The sequence below is a fragment of the Toxorhynchites rutilus genome, chromosome 2 (genome assembly GCF_029784135.1).
Source record: "Toxorhynchites rutilus septentrionalis strain SRP chromosome 2, ASM2978413v1, whole genome shotgun sequence".
NCBI lineage: Eukaryota > Metazoa > Arthropoda > Insecta > Diptera > Culicidae > Toxorhynchites > Toxorhynchites rutilus.
Genome location: NC_073745.1, coordinates 224,115,136 through 224,141,860, shown reverse-complemented (window position 1 = coordinate 224,141,860; position 26,725 = coordinate 224,115,136). Strand labels below are relative to the sequence as shown.

General features: G+C 38.3%; 1 protein-coding gene across 2 annotated transcripts in view; it reads left to right on the top strand.

The window, feature by feature from the left end:
* Positions 1-26,725, top strand: part of LOC129765086 (ubiquitin carboxyl-terminal hydrolase 47) — a 51,003-nt gene that overhangs the window by 6,560 nt on the left and 17,718 nt on the right. The window contains exons 1-8 of one of the 2 annotated variants that reach the window (XM_055764941.1): positions 14,658-15,122; positions 15,678-15,885; positions 23,616-23,723; positions 23,795-24,654; positions 24,721-24,994; positions 25,947-26,153; positions 26,215-26,382; positions 26,446-26,721. In XM_055764941.1, the coding sequence (XP_055620916.1) occupies positions 15,694-15,885; positions 23,616-23,723; positions 23,795-24,654; positions 24,721-24,994; positions 25,947-26,153; positions 26,215-26,382; positions 26,446-26,721 (2,085 nt within the window). In that variant the 5' untranslated portion in view covers positions 14,658-15,122; positions 15,678-15,693. Of the gene's footprint in view, positions 1-14,657; positions 15,123-15,677; positions 15,886-23,615; positions 23,724-23,794; positions 24,655-24,720; positions 24,995-25,946; positions 26,154-26,214; positions 26,383-26,445; positions 26,722-26,725 lie in introns of those variants that run through there. The other variant, XM_055764940.1, reaches the window with a different exon arrangement.

Below are 26,725 nucleotides of genomic sequence, written 5' to 3'. Positions count from 1 at the left end.
CTAGAGTATGTGAACAGTCATCCAAACTGATGATTTGTCCAACATATCAGATTGAATAAAATAAATTTCATGAGAAATTCTTTAGATACCATGCGCATAGAACTACGGCCGAATGGCTATCGAGAGAGCAATTACTGTTTTTATTTACATTTATTTTGACATGTGACAGTACTACAGAAGTACAGGGTGACTCAAAAGTCATTAAATTCTTCAAACTTAAGGTGCCTATCAATACGGTGTCAATAGTCAATAGTTATACTATCAAACAAGCAGGTGACCACTTTGCCCCCCATGACCGATTTGCCCCCACTACCCCTATTTATGATATTCCACTTTTCTTATTGGCATTGTTAACCCATTTTGAAGAACGTTCGGAGAAATTAGATACATTTTGCTACGCGAGGCCACCCTGTGCAATAATATGGGCATGTTCAAGTCATTGTAAATATTCAAATAATTCAGCGCTTAGCAAAAAAAAAAACCTGCGCAATCGGATCTGGTACTGCCGTAACATAACCAGAGCAGGATTTCACAACTTCCCAAAGTTCTACGTTGTATTGAAACTATATTCTGAACTTTTGGCAACCAAGCAGTGACAAAAACTCCAAACGCAGTTGCTCACCAAGCCCTGATGGAAGACGAAACCTACGTCAAGACTAAATTTCATCAGCTCCCTGGACAGAAGTATTACGTCGCCAAATCCAAATAAGACGTTCTGGAGCACATTCGAGAGGAGCATATGTCGTCAATTATGAGGAAATTTCAGATCTTGCAAGCGGCTTGCGGATGTGGAGAATTTAGCGCTTCCTACATCTTTTCTGATCTTTTGTCATTTTTAAAGAAGCATAGAGTTTCAACTTTGTTTTGGTCTGATCTAGGGATGGGCAAACCGTTCACGAACGGTACGAAAGAACTAGTTCGCCAAAAAGAGTGAACGAACGGCTGCTCTTTTATGGAGAACGGTAGTTCGCCCCACGAACTGATTACGAGTGAACTGTTTGCGAACGAACGAGTGCAGCTGAACTGATTTGCGCTGGACGGAATGGATAAATATAACGAGAACGCTTGTAAGAAAAATAAAACGATATTGTCATTTACGAGCAAACTGCATGTAACGCAGTTACATTATTTTATTTTGTTGATGTATACTCAATTTTGGGTTAAAAATTAAATTACATTTTCGTAGTTCTAAAGGCAAAGCTATACATTTTGAATTTCATGTGTTTTTTTTCAATTCCTCGGAATATACTTTCTCGAAATATACGTTCATATACTTTCTGATCAACAGAAAAAAATCTGGGGGGGAGCTGGGGCGATTCATGAATTAGGTAAGCATAAATTCTAGTGATGGCAAATTGAGAAAACGGTTTTTTTTGTTGCTTTCAATCCATTGTTTGGATTATTGCGTGTACGTGTTATCGTGATTGTTCGTATGATTGATTATTGGTGAAAATGGTGGATTGACTGAACTATTATGAACTTTAATGGATCCAGTGTTTTATATATTGTCCGCATCAAATTATTACATATACTATTTTCAGCTGATAAACATATTTTCACATACAGTTTGCGTCTTCAAAGAAGAAGCACCTTATATTTCCTCAATACACTTCACGGTGGAAACGGAATGAAACGTATCCGCGATGACAACGGTACGGTGTCAACATCTGGATACGAGATTAGATTCCTACTAAACTAATCATTATAATATCAAATTATCTTCAGATTAAATTTTTGTATGAGATTATTCTATCACATAAAGGAAACAAAGTTTTCCACACACATTGAATACCAGTTTGATACGAAGAAGTTAATTTTCATTAAGGTGAAGGTGGAAGCTAGGTATAGGTAAACCCACGTGTAAAAATGGGGTAATAGTGTTTGTGAGAGAAGAGCAAAGCAAACGTAAATAGATCAATTCACTTATCAGACTGTGTGGCGCTTCTTTGACACGAGTCTTTGAATACATTTGAAAAAAAGAAACAATACAATACTAAAGTAAAATGTACGAACTTTATGTTCCGATGAACAAGTTTTTGTAATTATTGATTCAGTTAGTTTTTCATAGTTTTCTCGGTTAAAGATAGGAGCGCTATATTTTTTTATATTTTTTATGGAAAGCTGAGGATTATTTACCAAACATATCTCGATATCAGAGATGCTACAATTATCGTTTTTAAGTTATAATTTTGTAAATTTAACATGTTTTTGACCTCCCCCCTCCCTCTTAGAAAGGGGGGAGACGTGTCTACTCACCACAGAAATGTTTCTTGTCTCCTAAAACCTTCGCATGCCAAATCTGGCATCCTTTGCTTGATTGGTTTTCGAGGTATGCAGAAATTTGTGTTTCATTTGTATGGCAGACCCCTTAAGAGAAGGGGGGGAGTGTCTATTCACCATAAAAACATTTCTTGCCCTCTAAAACCTTCAGATGCCAAATTTGGCTCCATTTGCTTGATTGGTTCTCGAGACAGATAGACAGACAGACAACATTCCATTTATATATATATATATATATATATATATATATATATATATATATATATATATATATATATATATATATATATATATATATATATATATATATATATATATATATATATATAGATAAAAATGTACATGTATACTAGGGTGGCAATGGATGTATGGGAAAAAATCATTATCGAATTTAAATAACCGACCATGTACATTTTGTTTATTGGTCCAAAAAAATTACCTGTGCAATATTTTAGCTCAATCGGACATGATTTAGGGGTGCCTCAAAGCGCTCAAAATTTTGATTTTTTTATCCTCGAAAATTATCCAAGGGCACCAGTGTCCCAAAAAGTCGATTTTCGGCCAAATTTTTTGACGTAGGACTACGTCTAACCGGAAGATATAGGGGGTGAAATGGAAATCTAGGCACTGAACAAATAGGAAAAAATGCAAGATTTGGAACGCTTATAACTCGAGCATTTCTCAATAGATCGCAAAGGTTTTTGCATCAATTGATAGGAAATATATCTACGCATCTATCATAACGAATAACATTTCATTTTTCTTTAGATAAATAATTGAATAATTGTCAAATATCAAGCATTGTCAAAATGCACTATGTGCCCATTTTTGATTGGTCCATTTTGTGCTCCTCATATCGTACCGACCAAAACGGGCAACCAGAGCAGCAGCGAAATAGAATGAAGCACGATTGGAAAGGAAAAAGAAAAAAAAAGAACGAAACATTGGTCGCAGTCTCACACATGCGTAATTCTCGAGCCAGCCAGTCAGCTTAAAAATCCCCGCTCCGCTGCCGTAACGATCATTCTCATTCAAACCGTACACCACATCAGTTCGCATCACAACACATCAACAAACCAAACCAAGCAGCCAAATCTGGACATGGCAAAGGAGGAAAAATTAAGGGAAAGGCAAACCCGCTCGAATCGTGTCGGTCTGGAGTTCCCCGCAAGGGTAGCTAGGCCGAGCGCATTAGTACCAGTGCACCAGTCCACCAAGCCGGCGTTATATAGTTTCGGCCGCCGAAGTGATCGAGTTAGCTGCCAAAGCTGCTCGCGCCGAAAACAAAACCCGCATTCGGAACAGAACACATTCGGTTCGGTGGACATCAAGTCAACTGGCAGTTGCAGCGAGTGGTGAGTGGCAAACGCAATCGCAAAACGGCAGCTGGTAGCAGAAGAAAATAGTTTGTTCTTTATACAATCTGCTTCGGTGGCAAATCCAGAACAAGGCGGCATCGAGGGCGTTCGAAATGGTTTTTTTCAAAACCACGAGTACAAAGTTTTCTAAATTGGAACCATTCCATAAAACAAGGCGCTTATCAGGGCCATTAAACCTTTCAAAAAAGAGTTTACGAAATATAGTTCAATGCTTTCTAAAATAATATCCAAAATAATAATAAAAAACAATTTGATTTTTTCATAATTTGTTTGCCAGGATCTGCTGAGTATGTGAATTTGGCAGTTGTTCTGAGCTTATTGATAGTTGGGGACTTTCCTGATTATTCAATTTACACCAATTCTTAAATTGTTTCCAGATTGAAAGTACAGTAATTAACAATTAGTTCGACATTTAGCTAATTGGACGGACATGTAATGCGACATAATTAGTTGGACATTTTTGTAAACATAGAGATCCAAATTATGACCCCACATTGAAAGTCGACACTGTACCACTGTCATCGCAAATGTTCAATTACAGGTTAAAATCGCCTCCAATGCGACACTGAGTGGTGCTTCGGCACGTCGCATTGAATGTAATTTACTGTACAACATGTCACAAAGCTGGATGGGAAGAAATTTTCCAACTGTGAAAGCTGTGGCGAGTGGCAACAAATCGCTAAACAGGAAGGTTTAGCCGAACAAGATGGGGATATCGAGTGATAACAAAACAATAAACTCTTTAGAATGAAGATAATTTTGTGATCCTGAAAAGGACCCTTTTTAGCCTGCATGTGAATCCAACGAGCGAACAAATCGTAATGAATGTATTTTTTTGCCATCGCTGCCTTTTAACGCTCATTCGTTCGTCTCGTTGGACTCGTCCCTTTGGCTGAGTCTGCCGATTTGTCTCTATCCTGTGAGCGTGTACCGCTAGAGTATAAAGTGCGTGGATCCAAAAAAATATCTCATTTTCTTTCAAACCGTAAACCAGTGTGGTTGTACGGCATCGTTTAGCATCGCATCGCATCACATCATAAAAAGAAAACAAGCAGCAACGTGGACGTGTTGACGTAACAAAGGAGGACAAGTTAAGGGAAAGGCAAAGTCTCACTCGAACCGTGCATGTTTCCAGTTCCTTGTTGGTCGCATTCATTGATTGCTCCGCAAGGGTAACTAGGCCGAACGGATTGGTGCCGGAGCACCAGTATACCTAACAGCGGTTATAGAGTTTCGACCGTCGGAGTGCTCGAGTTGGCTTGCAAAGCTGCTCACGACAATCAGAAAACATGATCAAGAACAGAGCAGCTTCGGTTCGGCGCTCGTCAAGGCAACAACTAGTTTCAGCGAGTGGCAAACGCAATCGCAAAACGGCAGCAGGTAGAAGAAAGACAAAGTTTGTTTATACAGACCGCTTTGGTGGCAAAACCAGCCACCGTAAAACACGGCGCTTTACAGGGCCATTAAACCATTCAAAAAAGAGTTATTAAAAGTTTTTCACAATACCAATGCATTCTAAAGTGACATAATATGACATATAATATAAACTGTTTTGTTTTGTTTATGCTTGTTCTTGAACAGGTTGGGGTTTTTTAAATTGATTATTCAGTTTTCACAAACCCATGTATAGTTTCCGAATTAAAAGTGGCTTCAAATTACAACACATTGTATGCAGGATGGCATTAACGAATTTTCTCGGTAGCAAGAACTGCTTTCTTTGGTTGACTGACTGACGTTACATCTGCATTGTATAGGAAAATAACTAAGGAGCAACATGATGAGCTATGTATTTCCTGCTGCTCTGTTCTTATTTTAAGTTCTTATAGTTCGTTTATTTTTCAACAGATCGTCTCCAAAACCTCAGTTCTTTTTTATTTTTATTTACTTTGTTTACGGATACTACAAATCTTACAATTCATTCGTCTCCGAAACCACAGTTTAAGGTACGGTAATGTGCTCAATAATGAAATATATGATAGTGAATGAGTTGATGACTACCTATGCATTCCCTATCACAGCCATCATTTTGATTGTACGATATATGCATACGCCGAAAGATGCCCGGCGTTGAGCATTTAATAAGTACAAAGCCTTTAGAAAAAAATCAAGAATCAAGTTTGTAAAAAAAACGCAAAAACACAACACCAAAGGTTCTTTTCAGAACCCCCAACATGTTCATAAAAAGTAAACAGTAAAGTAATTCATTTTTCAGGTAGATAGGTAGGTAGAAGAAAATAAAACAATATAATTAAAATATATATTTAGCAAAAGCTGTCCCCTTTGTATAGTCCTACGTCACTCCGGTTATGTCCCCGACATTACCCACCCGTCTTTTTTTTCGGGATGACACCAGATCTTACGTGTCATGCATTCTTATGTCATTTGGCATTGAAACAAAATTTCGATTTTCCAAATTTCCTTTATTCCCCCTTGTAAGATTTTCGAGGATCAAAAAATCAAAACTTTGAGCGCTTTTAGGCACCCCTAAATCATGTCCGATCGAGCTGAAACTTTACACGTATATTTTTTTTTGGGCCAATAAACAAAATGTACATGGTCGGTTTTTTAAGTTTGACATGACCATTTTCAATGCTACCCTAATGTAAACGCTTGAAACCCGGCTCTGTCACAGCTTAAATGCTAATGAGCCTAAATAAATAAAAGTATGGAATAAAAAAAATCTTATCTCCACATACCCAACACTAAACACTTATTTTGAATAGGAGAAAAGTAATTGTAATAAACTACCAGATGAAGTGATGTTTCTGTTGGAGATCAAAACCGATTTGTGAAGCCGTAGTGAAAACTGATGAATGTGCTCGCTAAAAATATTTCCGTCGCATGCAACTATTTTCATTCCTGGAGAAAAATTTTACGTTGATTTGTGTTCGTATTAGAAGAGTACATATGGCTTAGTGAACTACTGTGTTACATCGACGCGATATGAAGGCAATAATTATATTCATCTCTTCTTTGGGATACACACAGCCGTATCAGCGCCTTAATCAAGCAGTGGTATTATCACTTTGGTTGAGGACATCACAGCTCGGATAACAATGGAAGGACTAAGCTAAGTTTTTAAATGCAAAGTTTTTTTTTCTCTCTTATTGCCTCCTCCTGTCCTCCTGTGTGTAGTCTCATGACTTCCCATATTACTCCACCACAACGGTAGGGTTCATGGCATGGTTATAGTTGCATGTCTAGGTAGATATGTTTGTATCGTGTGTGACTGTGTGTGTGTAGTTTATGGGGTAAGGGGCAGTTTTTCGCTCAGAGAGGCTTCGGATAGAAAACACGAACTGTAGACATCAAAGTGAAGGTGGAAGCTAGCCATTGTAGTAGTATAGGTAAACCCAAGTGTAAAAATGGGGTAATAGTGTTTGTGAAAGAAGAGCACACGTAAATATATCAATTCACTTATCAGACTGTGTGGCGCTTCATCGATACGATTAATTGAATACATTTGAAAAAATAACAATTCAATACAAAAGAAAAATGTATGAACGATATGCTCCGATGATCAATTGCAAATATAAATATATATAGAAGGTGCATTTGCATGTGAAGTAAAGTTCTGATTATACGCGAGCGTAACATGAGCAAATTTATAACACATGCGAATTGGGTTTAGTTTGGTATTAACAAGTTCTTCCGCATAGTAACTCGATGTTGATAAATCCTTAATATTTTCCTTCGTTGATCGTTCGGTTGATATTTCTTGATGGGAAGTGTGCGAAAACGATCATTTTCTTGACACTGTTTCGCAAAATAATTGATTTTCGGGCGAGGGGTGAGGGAGGGAGATGAAAGAAATGAGCGCCATTGTGGCAGCCATTTGTGGCTAGCTTCCACCTTCACCTTAAGGAACAATATTCATCCAAGAAATTTCCATTTTCAATGCGGTTCTAAATTTTCCTTTTCATGTGCTTTGTGTAGACTTATGGGGTTCATATTCTGTGTTAAATGTACTAATCACAGCTACAGGTTGCTGTTGTCGCTATTCGTTATGCGCTTCGTATGCTCAGAAACTAAAACGAGTATTTATATGTGTGGTAACAATTTATTCATTTATTCATTCATTATTATAATTATAATTAATTATAAGAGAAGCAATATTTTTTTGGGTCATTGATTACTGGTGTGAAAATGTTTGAATATATATGGCCATACTAACTGATTGGTTATTGTAATGTTGTGTTCTGTTGGAATGGTTTGTTTTATGTGAAGTGTGGGTGGTGGTGGAACAAATGTATACTCGTAGTGTGCTTCAGTTGCATAGGAATCAGCCGCGATACATTTTCAGAACAAACTGACGTTTGTGACATCAGCCAAAATTCGCGTCTGTAGCGTTCAAACTTATTGTAGGTCCATTTTATTGTAGAGTTATTTCCTTCTCACCTTCTCAGGTTCTCCATGAATAAGATCTGTCATCGTGTGACAGAATATTCTGAAAATAGGAATGTATGCGACGCGATAGGCCACTGAATTCAATGTAGGTTTATCCTACTACAGAGACGATTCCCGGTGACCTTCTCAGGTTTATCATAAATAACCTCCGTCGTTAGGTGATATTTAGAGTATTTACCGTGGAAAACATAGATTATATAACCGATTCGATTCATCATAGAGAAGTTCTTTCGGTTACATTCTTAGGTAGCCTAATAATGACCTCTGAGAATACAAGAGAGTACTATGCGCGAGAAGTCATATAATAAGTCGCCGATTCAGGTCATTGTAGAGGAATTCTACCTTCTCAGGTAGCCCATTCATAACCCTTAAAGAATACAATAGAGGAATACTACGCGATCTTATAATACTTTGTCGATTGAACCAAGGAATTGAGATTTGTTTTCGGTTACGTTCTCAGGAAGCCTAATTTGAATAATCTTCGACATCGCGATTTAAGAATACAAGAGAATACTAGGCGCGAAAATCATATAATAAGTAGTCGAGTTCTTGTAGACTTCTTTCGTTACATTCTAAGGTAGCTCGTTGATAACCTCAGCCGGTGTTACTCGAAACATTCGATTTGTTCCATGTTTCGTCGAATCATTTCATGTCCGCGTTAACATAATCACATCACTTACCGCAGTGAATCCTGATTCTTAACCTTTCCCACTAACAGCTATCCCTCCCATGGTAATCGCTAGGGAACCACGCTATAGAGGCGACCCTTCTGGCCTTTGGGCGGCGATTATCATACTAACATTCCTTCCCTTCCCCTGGTGACTGTAAGGACGTGGCCGGCGTCGTTATTGACCATTTAAAGCTCGAATCACCGAAAATTGCTCAAAGAGAATGATTTGCTAGTCCCAAGCGTCATTCTGTGTGTTCTTTTGCAATTTGGTTGGTTCAGGTCAATCACGGAGAGCAACTACGAATTGTACAGTCTACCCAAGCTCAAGCTCAGATGAAGTGATGTTTCTGTTGGAGAAAACAATTGTTGAATCAGGAAAAGATGACGATGAATCTGATGACAGTTATGAAGAAGAAGAAGAAGATAATGATGATGATGATTGTTATAGTTTGCAATCTAAAGAAAATCTTGTACATTTATAGCATAATTTGCTTGATTTGGAGGGTCGTCCATGAACTACGTGATTTTTTTTTCAATAGGGAAGACGCCTAGTAGGATTTCTTGTGATCACAGATAAAATTATATAAAAAAGTATGTAAAAAATACTACGGTGGGAGGCTGCCATAAAATCCCCAAAAAATTTGATCATGCGTTTTATGGGCGACCCCAACTAAAAAGTGGATATCAGATTCGTGTTCAGCATCCCAAAATTATTTAAATCCATGTTTTTTTCGCATTTAACGAGCCTTTTTTTGCTTGACCAGTCTTTGTCTTGTTAGAGCCACGTTAATTTTTTACTGAAGAGTCAATTCCAATTTTCGTTCCATTCTGTATTATATCCAAAGTAATAAATAAGCGAAATAAATAAAATGATTTCGTAGTCTTACGGAAATAGTGCGGTTTTGCGATTTTGTCTTGGATCGGTAAAAAAAATTGTAAATATGTATTTACTCGCATTATCGTAGATATTTCAATATGAATAGTGAACATCTAATCCTATTCGAATTTGTTCATTGTTGACTTGTCTTCGTATCGTCATAATTTATAGCACGATATATATCGCCGGTTCTGCTGTCGTCATACACAATTTGCTCCAATGTTGCTCAAGATTAAACACAAAAAATGTGAAAATGAAATTTTAGCGGATTTTTACAACGCTCGCATTTCCCTACGGACGCCGATAATTCATCTTCAACGTCAGTTTCAGCCGACACGAGCAAGCAACGCAGATTCACTGGGGAGAAAGCAGTCGAATCGTACATTGAGACACTTTTTTTTGGTTGTTTGGAAAACATACGAATTATTGTTGACTCGTTTGGGCGACTACGAAAATAAAAATGAAAATCATTGGACCGATTGAGGTCGGCGTGGGTGCGAAAAATAAGGGGGTCAGATGGGGCGTCGATGAAACTGCCAGAAAGCGTAATAAGATATCCATCACTTACGGAATACAAAGTCGCCGCATTGCTGCTGGTACTGCCCGTATGAGTTTCCGCAGCAATGCAGCAAGCAATAGTGAGACATATTTTCCCGCCGCCCACCGTTGTACGGGAGCAACGCATAGTCCCACCGAAGTCAACCCACCTGTTGTCAATTTAACTACATCACATCCCACTGCGGTTGGTGGTGTTTTGTCGCTGTGGATGTGCAGTTTTGGCGCAACGAAATCATGCCATGAAAGTACGACGGAAGAAGAAAATCAGAGTGCTGCTTTCTTCCTTCTCGATCGACCTGCAGAATAAAATGCATTCAGAGCCGGTAATGCTTTTGACCAGTGTGGTTCGTGCATCGTTCTCTGATAACAACGGGAAAACCACGGATGTTCCGTGCAGGCTTGAATATCGTCATGCGTTATCGTGCGTTCGTCCCATGGTCCGTCCTATCGCAAGTAGTAAGAACACATCAAAGTATGATTTGAAACATATCATATCAACAAGCTCAAGTGGATAGCCGAGGAATGGTCCTCCGTGGTATTTAAAAATAGCTTCTTCTCTAGAATACACACATGTGCATCGTGGAGTAGCCGACACACATTGATATTCTTTGATTGGGAAGAATCGTTTTTTTGGTCGTTTGCTTAATTAGTCTCTTTTAAATTTATTGAACATCTGTAATTTGTAGAGGGTGGTAAAATTTACCTAAAATGCTAAACCCGTTTCTCTCTCGGGGGCTAGAATTTGAAGCATTTATTCGGTGTGGCAATAGAGCCGTTTCATTGGAATTTCCTTTTATGAAGGTGTTGGTGAACACTGTGTGGGATTGTGGAAAGTATTGCTGACTATGAAAAAAATAAGGAGGTTCGTGTCAAGTACACGAATGACCTATTGACGTAGGACTGCGACATTATTTTATTCAATACGCTTGTTCATCGCTACAACTTCAGCGTCGATTTCCAGCAGGACTTGTCAAGAAGAGTCGTTACGTTACGATGTCTGTGTATGTGAATCGGTCTTTACCCACTCTGCAGTCGGTAACACATGTGGTTACAATAAGCTGGTTTGTTTACAGTGGACATAATCATAAAGTGTCAAGTGAGTGGTGGGCGTCTGACTAATAAGCTGTGTGTCTATACGATTGTCGCGATCTGTTTCACTCGAACAACGACGCTAATGACTCAGCCGATTGGACGTCTATCTCACCCATTCAGTCTATGCTCGAACAAATCAAGCGTTGCTTTCATGGGTGAACTTCATCCGGTGGTATGAATAACAAATATGAGCTCAAAGCCAAAATTACAACGTTCATCAAACGTTTGCCAAAACTATTCACGAAATTCTTCAATGAAAATTAAAACCACATCATTCGGACTCGGACATCATCATTCAATCCCACCCGAAATGAGTGAACTCAATTTTTCAGAGCATTGGGAGCGATTCCCATTACAAGTGAGAAAAATCTGACAGGTTGATTTTTGATTTTGAGTGCCCGCGCACAAACATAAACGAATTATAGTCAGGGCGGTTCCCTGTACAGTTTTAGACACGCAAGTTTTTGCTTCTAAAATCGTTCCTTACGCTCAGAGAGTTCCTTCAATAGAGAAGATGACTATGACTATTGAGTAATGAGTTTGGGTATGTTTGTCACCGATCAGTTTATACTACAGTTAAGCATAGTAAACACCGTTCGGACAGTGGAGCTTTTAAATATCAATTCAATCCAATCCAAATAAAGAAAGTGAAACCGATGAATCTGGTTGGTTTATCATATCGTTGCTGTGGTGCAACCGGATGAACAAATAAAAAGCTAAGAATGAATATATGCGACAAATGACTGCATTATGAACTTAGTTTCGCTCTTAATCGCTCGTGGAAGTGTTTTGTAACTACGAAAATGTTGATCAGCCCATCGTTGTCTACCATTTTTCTCTTATTTCGATCAACATGTCTTGGAATGCTTGCTTAAATTTATTCTGTTCTGAAAATATAACTAATCGTGAGAGCTACTTGTTGGAATTATCCATAAAAATTGTTAGTTCATCCTACCGTTCCAACTCGTAAGGCACCGATCGAACTATAATTCAAATATTTTAAGCAAGTGTGAGAGGGAATTAGAATAACGAGAACTGACCAATAGCAGACGGTCACTATAAAAGCAACAAACTCAGTAAAGCTTATCCTCTTTTACCAAATATACGTTCTATATCACAGTACGGTCTCTTCATTTCGTTGGTCGGTCGATGACACTGGCCATTGTCTTTTTCGCGTGTGATCCATTGTGCGTTGTGCACAAGTTCTTTGGAGTGCGTGCTTTTCGATTGCTAGTGCACCCAAAGTTCATTTTTAGCACATTTTCTGGCATCCCGATTTATTACATCAAATGAGCTGAAAGATAACAAAATATTCTACTTTCCAATACATGTATATCATTTGTATAATATATATGCTAGAGCCAATATGAGGGAGCGAAACAGGAGACACATTTAAATGAGAGCTTTTCGTATAGTTTGCCAAATACACGGTCTAGACAGAGAAAGATATATTCTCGTTCATGTTATTCTTTATCGGCTTAGAAAACACCTTCCAACTTCATTTTATGATAAGGTGTAATATTATCACGCTCCTTTATAATAGCGCTGGCAGTTATATGGATAGCGTGTTCGTGTAAAGTAACTTCGCATTCCAGCCGGCCTTGGTTCGATCCCCATTGACGTCGTATGGACTTTTTTTTGCACAATCCCAAATGAAAAGAGAAAAGAAAACAGAAAGAGATGTCTGCTCGCATACATACAAACCATTTTTAAGCTTCAAAATAGCTCATTATTTGCGCATTTGACTCTCATGACCAGGAAATGGCATCTTTTCTGCCAACGCTAGTTTGGGTGTATCATCTAGCGAAGAAGGCCTTCGAGTGCGGTAAAGACGAGTGTATCGTCACCATACAGTTCAAGGTTCTTTCTCTTTAACTCTTCTTCTCTTTCTTTCTATCTCTTTTTATCTCTCTCTTTATCTCTCTTCTCTCTCTGTTTCTCTCTCTTTGTATCTCATCCTCTTTCTCTCTCTGCTTCTCTGTCTTTCTTTTTTTTCTCTCTTTCTCTTTTTCTTCATCTTTCTCTCGTTCTCTTTTTCTGCATCTTTCACGCTTTCTCTTTCTCTTTCTTTCCCCCTCTCTTTCTTTTTCTCTCTTTTTCTTTCTCTCTCTCCCTTTCTCTCTTTCTCTCTCTCTCTCTCTTTTTTTTCTTTCTCTTTCTCATAATGTATTGTGTTATCCAAATCATGGCTATATATTTGATACACATATTCTAACCAATGTTTTTTAGAAACTTTGAAATTAGTCATTTTGTAGCGGCGATCAGATTGGATTTTTTATAATATGGAATACGCATAATTATAATGACAACATAAATAAAGGTGTGTATTAAATTTAAGAGCGAATGAATCAAACTGAAGAGGATCTTTGATACCCATATACGGAAGTTGCCAGTTGAATTGGCCATTTTGTGACTGCGGCCATCTTGGAGTTGGTCTGTCAAGCCCTTTCATTCCAAAATGGCCGCAATCACAAAACCCATCAATATGGGTATATTTTTATTTGGATTTGCATCAAGCCCTTTCATTTGATACCCATTTGATGGGGTTTTGAGAAAATATGTGCCAGTGAATGTATGGATAAAAATCGACCTTGATCGGGCTTAAGGAAGAGTAGCGCATGAACATGTTTTTTTTGATTGGCAAATGTCTTAAAATTGCATGAAACGTGGAGATCTACTGTAGTCTCCTTTTGGCACTTGGTCGTTGACTATGTTGAGGATTAAATACAGTTTTGCCCAAAAAATTATTGTTTTCATTAAAAATCCCGGGACTTCTCAGCCCATCTAGTATGTACACGATAAACCTTCATTGCCACATACTTCTTTCAACAACTTATGAGTTTCAGTGGTGATTCTTCCTTTTGAAATCTCTAAACAATTTACCGTTCTATTGTTACACTTAACATTTCCCGGTAAAACAAAAACAAAATCTTATGAAAACACAGGGTACGATGGCAGATATTTGTTCACGGAATTTTGTATGGCGCGTTTTTTGTTGGAAAGTAATATCAACATATTTAAAAAAAATAGCAAATAGTATAACCCAAGGAATTTGGCATGCTCGTTGACATTCGGAGGGCAGGTTTCATTGATCTATATACCTACGCTGGTCACTGTCCACAATTCCACGTTTCTATTACTGGCCAAATTTCCATCTTCCCACGATTCACGACCGACCGAAACTCTTCCTGGTGGTGGTGTGCTAATAATTGGCCGTTATGAATGTTTGCGTTAATTTAGAATATAGTGAGTATAAGCTCTTTTTAGCCAATGGTGTCGAATTAAAAATAGAAAATCTTGGTTTCCTTTCCGCTAGCGTGTTGTACGACGATGATGGGTACACACCACAGCAAACAGTTTGTCCGCATTGGCACCGACGACGAAAGGCCCAAGTCTGTGCCGTTGTGACCACTCTCACTTGCTATTGCCTTTTTTTTTTTTCGTTGCGTTCGTAGAATTCGTCTTCGGGCTCCTCTATAGTGGCAGGCAACAATCAGAGTGTAACGGCAGCATTTGTGCATTGCAGTGGGTTTAAATCCGTGCGTCGGTGCGTGCTGCTACTGCTACTGCGTGTCACAAAAAGTGAATTCAATTTCAGACTGTCTCTCCGTTCGTGAAAAGTGCAAATCTCAGGCGTCCGCTTGGAATCTGTGCTAATTGTACTCTTAAAATACCGGGCTCTTATCCCACTTGAAGAAGCAGGGAGCAGTCGCGTGTTTGATGTGTTTATTTTAAACACCACTTTTGGGATTTTTCCTGTTGCCGTTCCTCGAGGGACCACTGGATTACGTCACACGGATCGTGAAAATCTTTGTGGTCGCGTTGGGTGGCAGCTGCGCCGCGCCAGCAACATGTTGTGGTGTGTATCAAGCTTATGAAACAAGGAGTGGGTGGGTTGGTGGATATGTGGGGAAGGTCTCACGCCGGAACCAATCGGGAAGTTAAGGCTAACGACAATAGGTGTCAAGTGGCGTTGCGACGAGAGTGATGGATATGGGAAAGTGTCTGAACCGTCAATAATGATTCGGTAACGGGCGGGCGAAAGTAGCACACATAATTAAATGTGTGTGTGTGCTTGTCGGGCACACAAACACCGACACATTTTTGAGGAAATTCGACAAACCCATAAATTTTTAAAGAAAAATCTGTTGTTGCGCTGTCATTCACACTATTTTTAAATCCGCGCTGAATTGTGAGAATGTTCATCCACCATGTTCGGTCATCTTCATAAAGCTGTGTAATTTAGTGTGGCGGAATTTACGAATGAATGAAGACAGTGACGATGTTTAACACGAATCTAATTACAATATTTTGTATCTTTTTTTTTCATTTGCAAACTTATCGCTATCGTAAAAAACGGACTGTTGTGCTTGTGTCATTGAACGGAATGGATCGGAAAATTATGCCGCAACAGAGCTACTGTTAATACGATGGTATGTGCCGAAGACGAAGCACTCTGTATCATCAAGGATCCACTAGAAGGGGCTAAGCAGAGAAAATTCATTGTCACAGTACGATCTCACTATACAGTAGCAAATCTGTACGAACATGTAGCTCTCTCAACGGTTTATCCAGATTTTGAACTTGTGCTTCCCATCGACGAAAAGGATAACACGACAGAGGTGAGTACAATGTTTTTTTTTCGGCTTGTGATTGATCTTGTCTCGGGAGGTGGTACATTGCACCGGTACCTTGTATGTTTTCCTGTCAGCTTTTGAGTTTTCTCATTTGATGGTGATGAGTGGTTTTTGAGCAATTGTAAAGCATTGCGCGGCTACACCATCGTTGTATCGCCGGTCTCTTGATTTTGGTGTTCACCTATACAGAAACACTCATTTGCCGACAAAATTAACCCTTTCAGGACTATGTCCAAGACTTAATATGCCAATACAACAAAATAGTTCAGCTATTGTGGGCGTAAAGTAAGATAATATCAGCTAAAGAACATACCAGGGTATATAGGTTTCCTATAATTTCATGGGAAATATTTTTTCCTTATGGACCATAAAAGTAAATAAACGAAGAGTTAGGTTTATTATATCGGTATTTTATTTATTGTTTTATAATACAAAAACAGGAAGTAGGTTATATCTGCGGTATAACCGCAAGGGTGACGTAGGACTATCGTTGATTTAGTGATCATTTGTTTTTAGTCGCATCTGAATCAATTCTGAATGAATGAATAAATGAATATTTGGGGGACTTCGAAAATGAGAGCGTTACGTTGAAGGCACAATATTCAGCAAAAGAAGCAATCACAACGAAAGTTGTATTACCAATAGACAAAATATCTGTTGCATCAAATCAGTCTACATAATTTTTGCGTTCGCTCGTCCTTACTCACAACACCTATTTCTCGTTTGAGGAATTGTTGAGTAAACATCGTTTGCCAGTGCGCGTAGAGCGGGAATTCTTTCTTAAGATTCATTGCACCTCTAATAAATTGCCGAAAGACGTGGTCTTACGTTGATCGCACTTGATTGAAAAATCACAAAACCAAATGTATTTAGTCGCAGTATTATATGGATAGAAAACATAATAAACTATTTCGCTTGAATGTAATGTTCATTCCCAAGAGAACTGGCAGATTATTTTTCAGCAACGATAACATCTTTCCAGATTCTCGTCGATACTCGAAGCCCACCAGTGGTTAATGCTAACTCGATAACCACCTGTTCATTGCACTTGACTGAAAAATCACAATACCAAATGTATTTGGTTGCAGTGTTATATGGATAGAAAACATTAAAATAAACTCTTTCGCATGAATGTATTTTTCAATTCCAAGAGGAACTGGTAGATTATTTTTCAGCAACGATGACATCTTTCCGGAATTTTCTCGATGCTGGATGGCAACCAAACAAAAATAGTTCCGGGTGTGTGTGTGTGGTGGCTGCTCCGATGTCTCAAGTGGAATCGTTTGTGGCATCACTCTCCTCCTGATGGATTCCCTTCGGGCCTAAAGTGCACAAACAGGCTCTTAGTGACACCGTTCATCAGTGCTTCCATGATAAACGAAGTTATCTTCACCACAACAGCGACAACATGCTCCAATCGCTGTTCAATTATAACTGAGTGGATTTCCGAGCCGCGCTCGCTTATATACCGATTGGTGATTTCAATAGTCGGTTCTTAAAGCAATTTTAAGACTATTGAAACAAGTTTTTGGATGAAAAAGTAACAAATATATAACGAGTAGACATTTTATCTTTCGAATGAAGTGTTTATCATATCATTTCGTTCGGTTGTTTAGTAGCTATTAACGCTCAAAATCTCGGTCTGCGGCGTAACGCTTTCGTTTTCGAAACGCAAACGATTATAAAAGTACCCGCTGCTAGTGATCCCCGATAATCGTTCGATTAATCGATTAATCGAATACTCTCTACAGAAATAGATTATCAATCGAACGAATACTGCACAACCAATAATCGAAACGAACGAATAATTTACGTCGATTAATCGATCCAAACCCAGAGAGAGAAAAACGTACGGCCGCTGCAGTTTTATCCTAAAATCAATCATTATCTTTGACGCTACCATTAGTTCGTAAACGAAGCTCAATGCCTTCAACGCGAATCGTTTACAACTTACGACAGTGTGACGATTAATCGATTATTTGGGGCGATTAATCGTATCGAATAACATACTTCTGAAAACTATTCGATTAGCTGATTAACGATTAATTTCAAAATTTGGGGATCACTATCCGCTGCTTGCATCTATTTTGCCATGTTGATTTTCCCAGGTTCCATGGTTTTGAAGTCTGTGTTAGGGACACATTCCGATTGACAAAAACACAAACGTACTCGTTGATTGCATCTAATTTGCAATGCTAGTTTCCCCAGGCTCCATGGTTTTGAAGTCTGTGTTAGGGAAACATCCATTCATTCCAGCGATGGTACCTCAATCGTTACGCAATCATAACTGATTGGATTTCGGAGCGACACTCGCTTTTATACCGACTGGTGTGATTTCAATAGCATGTGTTGAAAGCAATTTTAAGGCAATTGAAACAAGTTTTTGATCAAAAAGTAGCAAGCATAGAACGCGTAGACATTTTATCTTTCGAATGAAGTTTATGTCATACCATTTCGTTCAGTTGTTTAGGAGCTGTTAACGCTCAAAATCTCGTTCTCCGGCGTAACGCTTTCGTTTTCGAAACTTTGAACTTACACCCCAGTATAGAAATGAAAGACGTAGTCCTACGTCAAAAATATAATAAAAATTATTAGAAAAGTAAAATAAATACTTAGTTATGGTATTCTACGAAACAATTTCGTTGACTTGTGAAGCACAAGTGGACATTGCACATGGTCTTTGTTAAGTCAGACCGAACCATGTTTTACAGTCCTTTTTTTATTCGTTCAAAAACACATTCGCTGCCTTGGACATACGTTTTATTTTGACATTCAGTAGTATCCAGAATTTTAGACTCGATTATCCGGAGTATTTTATTTTGGATTTTCGGAAATTTTGAATAACTTGTATAATAATTCCATATTGAATAACCAATATGGGTATCAAATGAAAGGGCTTGACTAGTAGAACACAGTTATTTATGAAAAATCCAAATCCATGATGGCCACAGTTCCCAAATAAACTATTACTTTTTAATGGTCTCATTCAGCTTGCCCTGTTTATATGTATGTGTAAGTGTTTGTAGGATTGTCCCACATTAATTAAAGTTTGACCCCGTTCCTGATCACTGATTGAACTGAAATTTGGATCATACCTTTAATTATACTGCCATTATAAAACTGCGTATTCCATGACCTTGAAACACCTTTCAAAACCTTTCTTACCTAATTTTCTTCGGAATATTTCCATGATGTACTGTATTCTATTAGTCAAATCATTTTATTTGATACCGATATTGAGGGGATTGCAAAGAATACATAGTCGACCATTTTGTGGCGGCGACCTTTTCGAATTTAAGTTGTTCATAATGTAGTGTATACTCCAAGTCAAGTCATTCAGTCATTTTTTAGCGGCGACCAAATTTAATTTTTCAATATCATGGAATACGCAGTTTTATAATGGCAGTAGAATTAAAGGTATGTTCCAAATGTCAGATCAATTAGTGATCAGGAATGGGGTCAAATTTCAATTAATGTGAACAATCCTACAAACACTTAAACATACATACAAACAGGGCAAGCTGAATGAAACCATCTGAAAAGTAATTAGTTATTTGGGGACTGCGGCCATCTTGGATTTCGATTTTTCTCGACCTGCTATGTTCTACTAGTCGAGCACTTTCATTTGATACCCATATTGATGAGGTTTTTAAAAAAAATATAGGAGATTGTGTTCAAGACACGGCCGCATTGTTGACGTAGAACTACGCTGTAGTTTAATTCAAGTCGCTTGTTTATAACTGCGGATATTATTTTATGATGTTACGAAAGGTTTGAAAAACCATTCTACCAGTTTGGTCGCCCTGTATTTTTTTTTTAATTGTAGAATCATTTGACGATAATTGTTTGATGATTCATTCTTGTGCTCGCAGAAAAATACATGCTCGAGATAAGCGCAGCTGTTATCCTTAGTAGAGAAAGTTTTGCTACTGGCAAGCGAAACTAAATTACATACAAAATTCCAGAACGACATTTACTTTCTTTGTGACTAAATAAATTAAATAAACTCTATCTGTTAATCTCAACAACCTCGAAAAGAGTAGCACTGCTTCAATATCATCAAGATTAGCGCAAATGCAATCCTAGTTGAAGGCAGTTTTGCGACTGGCACGCGAGCCTCAATAAATTAATAACTTAATATAAATGATTGAATAACTTGGTATTCCCCAAATAATTTTTTGGTGCACAACCTTAACATCTGCTTCACCATAGTGTCAACTCAATGCATTGATGACAGAAAACAAACAATGTTAACTGCTTGGAAAAAGGCTGAATATTTGCTTCAGCAGAGATTCATTACCAATACCCTAGCGTAAATATTTCCCTCCCGCTATCTCCCCTCCTTGTTTATATTTATCATTACGACTGCATAACTTGCAACACCAAGCAATCATCAATCATAGCATAAAAAAATTAGGCGACCGTTGCATTCTTACAGGGCCAATGCACACGGGAGCAGGGTTTCAGCGTAGCGAAGATGCACTATTTTTACGTACGGGTTATGAAGCACGCACGTACTCACACAAATTTCCATATATCGATGGCTTGAAGCATCTAAATATACACACACTTATCTCCGTTTTGCGCTCTTCTCAGCAGAAGTTCTTTCTGTTAATATTGCCAGTCTAGATTAGTTTAGCTGTCACCCTTTGTGGAGAGTTTTCCTACTATCATGCGAAACCAATTCAGTGACAAAATTCCAGAACATTTATTTTCTTGGTGAGCTGACGATAGCCTAGCTTGATAATTCCCCACACAATTGTGTAGCTCAGAACCTTAACCCATTAACGACCAAGCTGTGAAAATTATTTTTTTCACAAAAGCCATTGGAGTAATTTTGATTATTGGCAGAAATCCCAAACTTCAAGAATTATTTTTTTCCGTCCTTCCGTTTCCCGGAAAATGATAAAAAATCAAAAAAGCGCCAAACAAAAACATTGGCCAAAATCTACATTTTTGGTTCTGTAGGAGGTTCAATCAAATGGCTTTTTTTTCCTACATCACAATGTATGTTCTTTTATCAAAGTAATACTGTAGAAAAATTACATATTTCTACATTTTATTAAGTTTTTTTTGTTAGGTTATGTACATAACCTATACTTTCCACAAATAGTTGCTTTGAACCGAATTTATTGTCCAATAAAGCTATACAAAATTGAATGAAACCTATGGTAAGTGATAGCTAACAAACTGAGCTATCATTTGATGCCAAAACCTTACTATATAGAAGCTTTCCAAAGCCATGAAAAATTATCAAAGTTGCTGTTCGATTTTTCGAACGCTTGGCCTAAAATGGGTTAAGGCAATGGTGTCAGCTTGATGCAATGATTGTAATGCCAGAGACATCAGCGAGTGAGTAATTTGGTCGCGTTCATAGCTCAATCCGAAACGAAGACATGTGATGACGCAAAACAAGGAAGAACAAGCGATTCATTGCTTTGAATACAGAACGATACTGAAAGTTTGCCTTCGTTCCTTGCTTGATACTTTAAACTTCTTCAGTTCATTCTTCTGTAACCTTCAAAAAGGCCCTTGGAAAACTTTACTTTATCCATAATATTACTTCTCCACACCTATTGCCTTGAGAAAGGCATTCGATCCCTCGCCGTCCAGTTCGCCCAGCAATGATGTTGTTCAGTCGATTTCCTTACGGAGAATGAAAGTTTGCCTTTCTTTCTTTCTTTCTTTGTTTTTGAGAGGCTTTAAACTTTGCAGTTCATTCACCTCTACATGTTTGCCTCAGCGAGATCCACTGTTTATACTCTAGGCAAATATTCCCCTTCGTTCTTCTTTTCCTTTGTTCACGCAGACTTTACATCTCACGATTTTCCCTTCGTTGCTCGTCGATAAGTGGCTCGTTATTGACAGCTCTGTTCGGGAAAACACACAAATGGACAAAACAAATGTATGAGGAAATGGAGATGCCTCCAATTTTCATTAATTTAAACCATATACAGACTATGGGATTATAATGTATAGCATATCAAACAAATCTTAGGGAATTTTCGATTCGTTTGGTATGAGCAATTCCAAATGAAATCGACAAATGACAAAACATGAGTATTTTTGATTCGAATGAAAGTGTGTATTCCGTTTGGGTTGGAGGAAATATGAGTTTTCCATAGCAATTGGGAATTTTTTGACTCAAGCGTAACTTTTGAAAAGGGCGTATCGATTTGAGTAAGAGAAATCTTTGATAATTTATATCTCAAAAACTATGAGTACAAATGAGGTATATATAGAGGTGGAGCAGTAGGCGAAGTGTATCTGTATTGGCAAGCCAAATATCGTGTCGTAATTATTTGCATTCAATATGGAATGTATATGGAAGAAACAAAACAATGTTCAAAGTACTTACGGTTGCATGATAATTCGAGCCAAAATTCTCATGAAATGATTCAACTGGTTGTTTTTTAACAGATGACAATTATATCGTGGCTGATTTCGATTATTCATGTGGTCAAAAGGTCCAGTGAGCAGCCGTACGCTTAGTTCTCGAAAGCAGTAACATTTTCGGTGAAATTTTGATTAATTGACGTTTATTATCTCACAACATACACACCGACACTGAGAGCCTTCGAAACATCAACTTCATAACGTTAAAATAAAGAAGCCTCGTTTGTTTGTATGAACATGGGTAAGTGAAAATGGCACATGGAAATATCACTTTTACCCGTCTTTTTCGACGTGATTTCACAAATATTCACTTCACGCTATCACATTAGCCTCATATTCAGCGGGAGCTCTACAAAAATGTACGTTTTTAATTGATAAATTAATTCCTGAAAATAGCATTTTTACATGGATGCGATGATCTATATGTATCTCATTGGTTGAATATGAAAAAAATGTACACTGAGAAAAAAAGTCAAAAAATGAACCATAATGATGTATTCGGAAAAGTTGTTGGAAATTATAAGCAAATTCATAAAATTTCACGAACATGACGGTATAACACGACAAACATATTAAAAGGGATTATTTACTATGAAAAAAAAAACAATAAATTAGAAATATTTTTTCAAATATTTTTTCGAGAATGGTTGCATTTAGAAGAAGATTGATAATAACCTTTTTTGTTTTAAATAACATCAGGATTCATAATTTGTGATTAAAAATGACTGCTAACATACGAAAACTCGAAGTTTCGAAAATTCCTAAAAATTCGATGTTCCACAAGTACTATTTTTTTTCTCAGTGTACATTTTTTTCATATTCAACCATCAATACTCTATAACTCTTTCTAAGACACTATTTCGGTATGACTCATAGTTTTTGAGATATAAATTATCCAAGATTTCTCTTACTAAAATCGATACGCCCTTTTCAAAAGTTACGCTTGAGTCAAAAAATTCCCAATTGTTGTGAAAAACTCATAATTCCTCCAACCCAAACGGAATACACACTTTCATTGGAATCAAAAATACAAGTTTTTAAAATCTGCATTTTTAGGACGATTTCATTTGGAATTGCTGGTATGTAAATCGCCAAAGTCCGTTCGCGGCATAAATAGTTATTAACGTTAACTTTATTTCATAAAAACGTGACCTGTTTTTTGTTTTGACACCCTTAATGAAAGACGTAGTTCTACGTCAAAAAGCTGAAATAACATCAAACAGATTAGTGTCATTAAATACATAATAAATAAAAATAAATTCAAATTATTACAATTACCTTACAACCAATATAACGCCACCGATGTTCCCTCTTTTCAGCTCACTTTGCACGATAAACGACGCATGAAGTTGTCTGATGCCGGCATCAAATTTGGCGTTCGTAACACGGTGATTATTATCCCCAAAGGCCTAGATTACTCATCACCGGTAAGTATCGATCAAACCTTCCTGTTTCAGTCCCGAATGCATGCTAATTCTCTGCAAATCTACTTTCCCAGAATATTTCAATAGAAACAGAAATGTCTTTCGACGACGATTTAGCAGTGGGTGCTTCGGCAAGTCCCGTTGAGTCGTCCAATTACAACATGCCCGCACCGCCACCGCTTCCGGCACCGCTGTTCGACAGCACGGTACGGCCGGTTGATAAGCAATACACGTTGCGTCACAATGGGGAACACTCGCAGAGTGCGTCCCACAATTACCGTGGCCTGGTTAATCAGGCGATGACCTGCTACCTGAACAGTCTCCTGCAGGCGTTGTTCATGACGCCCGAGTTTCGCAACGCGCTGTACAATTGGGAGTTTGATGGCAAGGATGAGGCTAAATCTATTCCCTACCAGCTGCAGAAGTTGTTCGTCAATCTTCAGACATCTCCGAAGTCGGCCGTGGAGACGACTGATTTGACGCGAAGCTTTGGATGGGATTCAGCTGAAGGTTGGCAGCAGCACGACATCCAGGAGCTCTGCCGCGTCATGTTTGATGCGCTCGAGCAGAAATTCAAAAATACCAAACAAGCCGATCTCATCAACCGGTTGTATGAGGGTAAAATGATCGATTATGTGAAGTGTTTGGAGTGCAACACTGAGAAAAAACGTGAAGATAAGTTCCTGGATATCCCGTTACCGGTGAGACCGTTCGGGAGTACCGTCGCATATGAAAGCATCGAGGAAGCACTCCGAGCTTTTGTCCAGCCGGAAATACTCGAAGGCAACAACCAGTATCACTGCGAAACATGCGATAAAAAGTGCGATGCCCATAAAGGACTTAAGTTTACCAAGTTTCCGTATATTCTCACCTTGCATCTGAAGCGATTCGATTTCGACTATAAGACGTTTCATCGAATCAAATTGAATGATAAGTGAGATAAATTGTATTTGCACATGATTTTGACTTGTGTTAATCACGGGATCAATTATTGTTTTAGGGTCACATTTCCGCAGGCATTGAACCTAAACAACTTTGTTAATGCGGTCCCTCAAGTGGGCAACAAATGCACGATGTTATCGACCGAAACGGTCAATGGAGTCAATGGTGGGTTACCGGGGATCCAAATGGAGACAGCTGAGAACTTTATGAAGACTTTTGATGAGTGCAGCACTACAGATAGTGGTTCAGCTCTGGAGGAAGATTCCTCTTTCCAGAACGGCACATCAGTATCATCGACGACTACCACTCCGAATGATCATTTCATCACGCAGGTAAGTGTACTTCATTGAAGCCTAATCCGCGTTGTGCTGCAACACAAATAAAACACAAATTTCTGCATAATTTAAGAACTAAGCAAGAAAAAGGAACCAAATTTGACATGTGTAGGTTTTATGAGGTAAGAAATGTTTTTATAGCGATTCGACACTCATCCCCCCTCTTTCAAAAGGGGCTGCCATACAAAACAAACACAAATTTCTGCAAGAACTAAGTAAGCAAACGGAATCAAATTTATCATGTGAAGGTTTTAGAGAATACGATACGTTTCAATGGTGTTTCGACACTCCTCTCCCCTAGTGAAATCACTTGATGTGTGGCGTATTAAATAATACGGGAAGGGGTAAACGGGCAAGAAATCTTTTTATTGTGGTACGACACTCCCCACCCTCTCTCTGTCAGTCTGTCATACAAATGAAACACAAATTTCTGCATATCCCGAGAACCAATCTAGCACAACACTCGAGGAATCGTCATATCTGAGAAGGTCATAATTTTATTACATTTTCTGTACCAAATATGTATTCCATGTAAGGGAGAAACATGTTATTTGCAAGTGAATGAAAAATCTTGAACGAGAATTGTGTCTGAAAATAATTCGATAATACAATGACGAGTTCTGGTAGAAGTACTAGGAAATTGATAGTAAAAGGAAATTGTAAAGGGTCAATTAAAAGATCAATTAATCAAAAGTTCTGCGATTGGACTAATGAACGTTCGTTTAGCAGGAAAATGTGAATATTTGAAGGTATTGATAACGAAACAAAAATCGATTTTGGGCGGAACGAAGGTTTGCCGGGTCAGCTTGTGTATAATAAATAAATAATCAGAACATACTGTATTACCGAGCGAACAACACGTACTTGATTAGTGGCAAAAATTAGGAGCCGAATATATCTAGGTACAACACACGTTATGCATGATTTTTTTGTCTTTCTTCTATTCAAGGATGATGACGAAGGCATCGATATGGAGCTGAATGGTGATTGTAAGTCACCTTCTACTAGTAACTTCGACGCCCCTGGTCCCTATGAGTACGAGCTGTTCGCCATTATGATCCACTCCGGTAGTGCATCTGGTGGGCATTACTATGCGTATATCAGGGATTTCACAAGTTGTCACTGGTATTCCTTCAATGATCAAACTGTTTCATCGGTGAGTTTGTATGCAATTCATCTACCAGATAGAATGTTAACCAATGCGACTTCGATAACAGATCACTCAAGATGACATACAGAAGTCATTCGGCGGTGGTTCATCCAAGACGTACTATTCTGGTGCCTACAGCTCGAGCACAAACGCATACATGCTGATGTATCGGCAGCGTGATTCGGATAAAAATTCAACCCCAATTAGCGAGGATGAATTCCCGGAACACATAAAGGTATGGCTCATTATTTTTAATTTTTGAGGCTAGTGTTTTTTAACATCCAAATCGTGATTGTAGAGCTTGGTGTCCAAAATTCGCATGGCAGATGCTGAACGCAGTAAATTTGATTCGGATATGCGGGTTAAGGTTTACTTTGCCAATCCGAAGACCAGAAATATCGAGAGCTACAAAATGTACCTATTGAATGAGAGCAGCTTGGCCGAAACCCTGGAGGAAGCCTACCGCTGTCTGAATGTGAAAGGAGTCGTCCCGATCGAACGCTGTCGTTTGGTGGCCTACGACCGTCAGCGAGAAGTGATCGAGAAGAGTTTCGAAGGAGATGAAGATAAATTGGTAA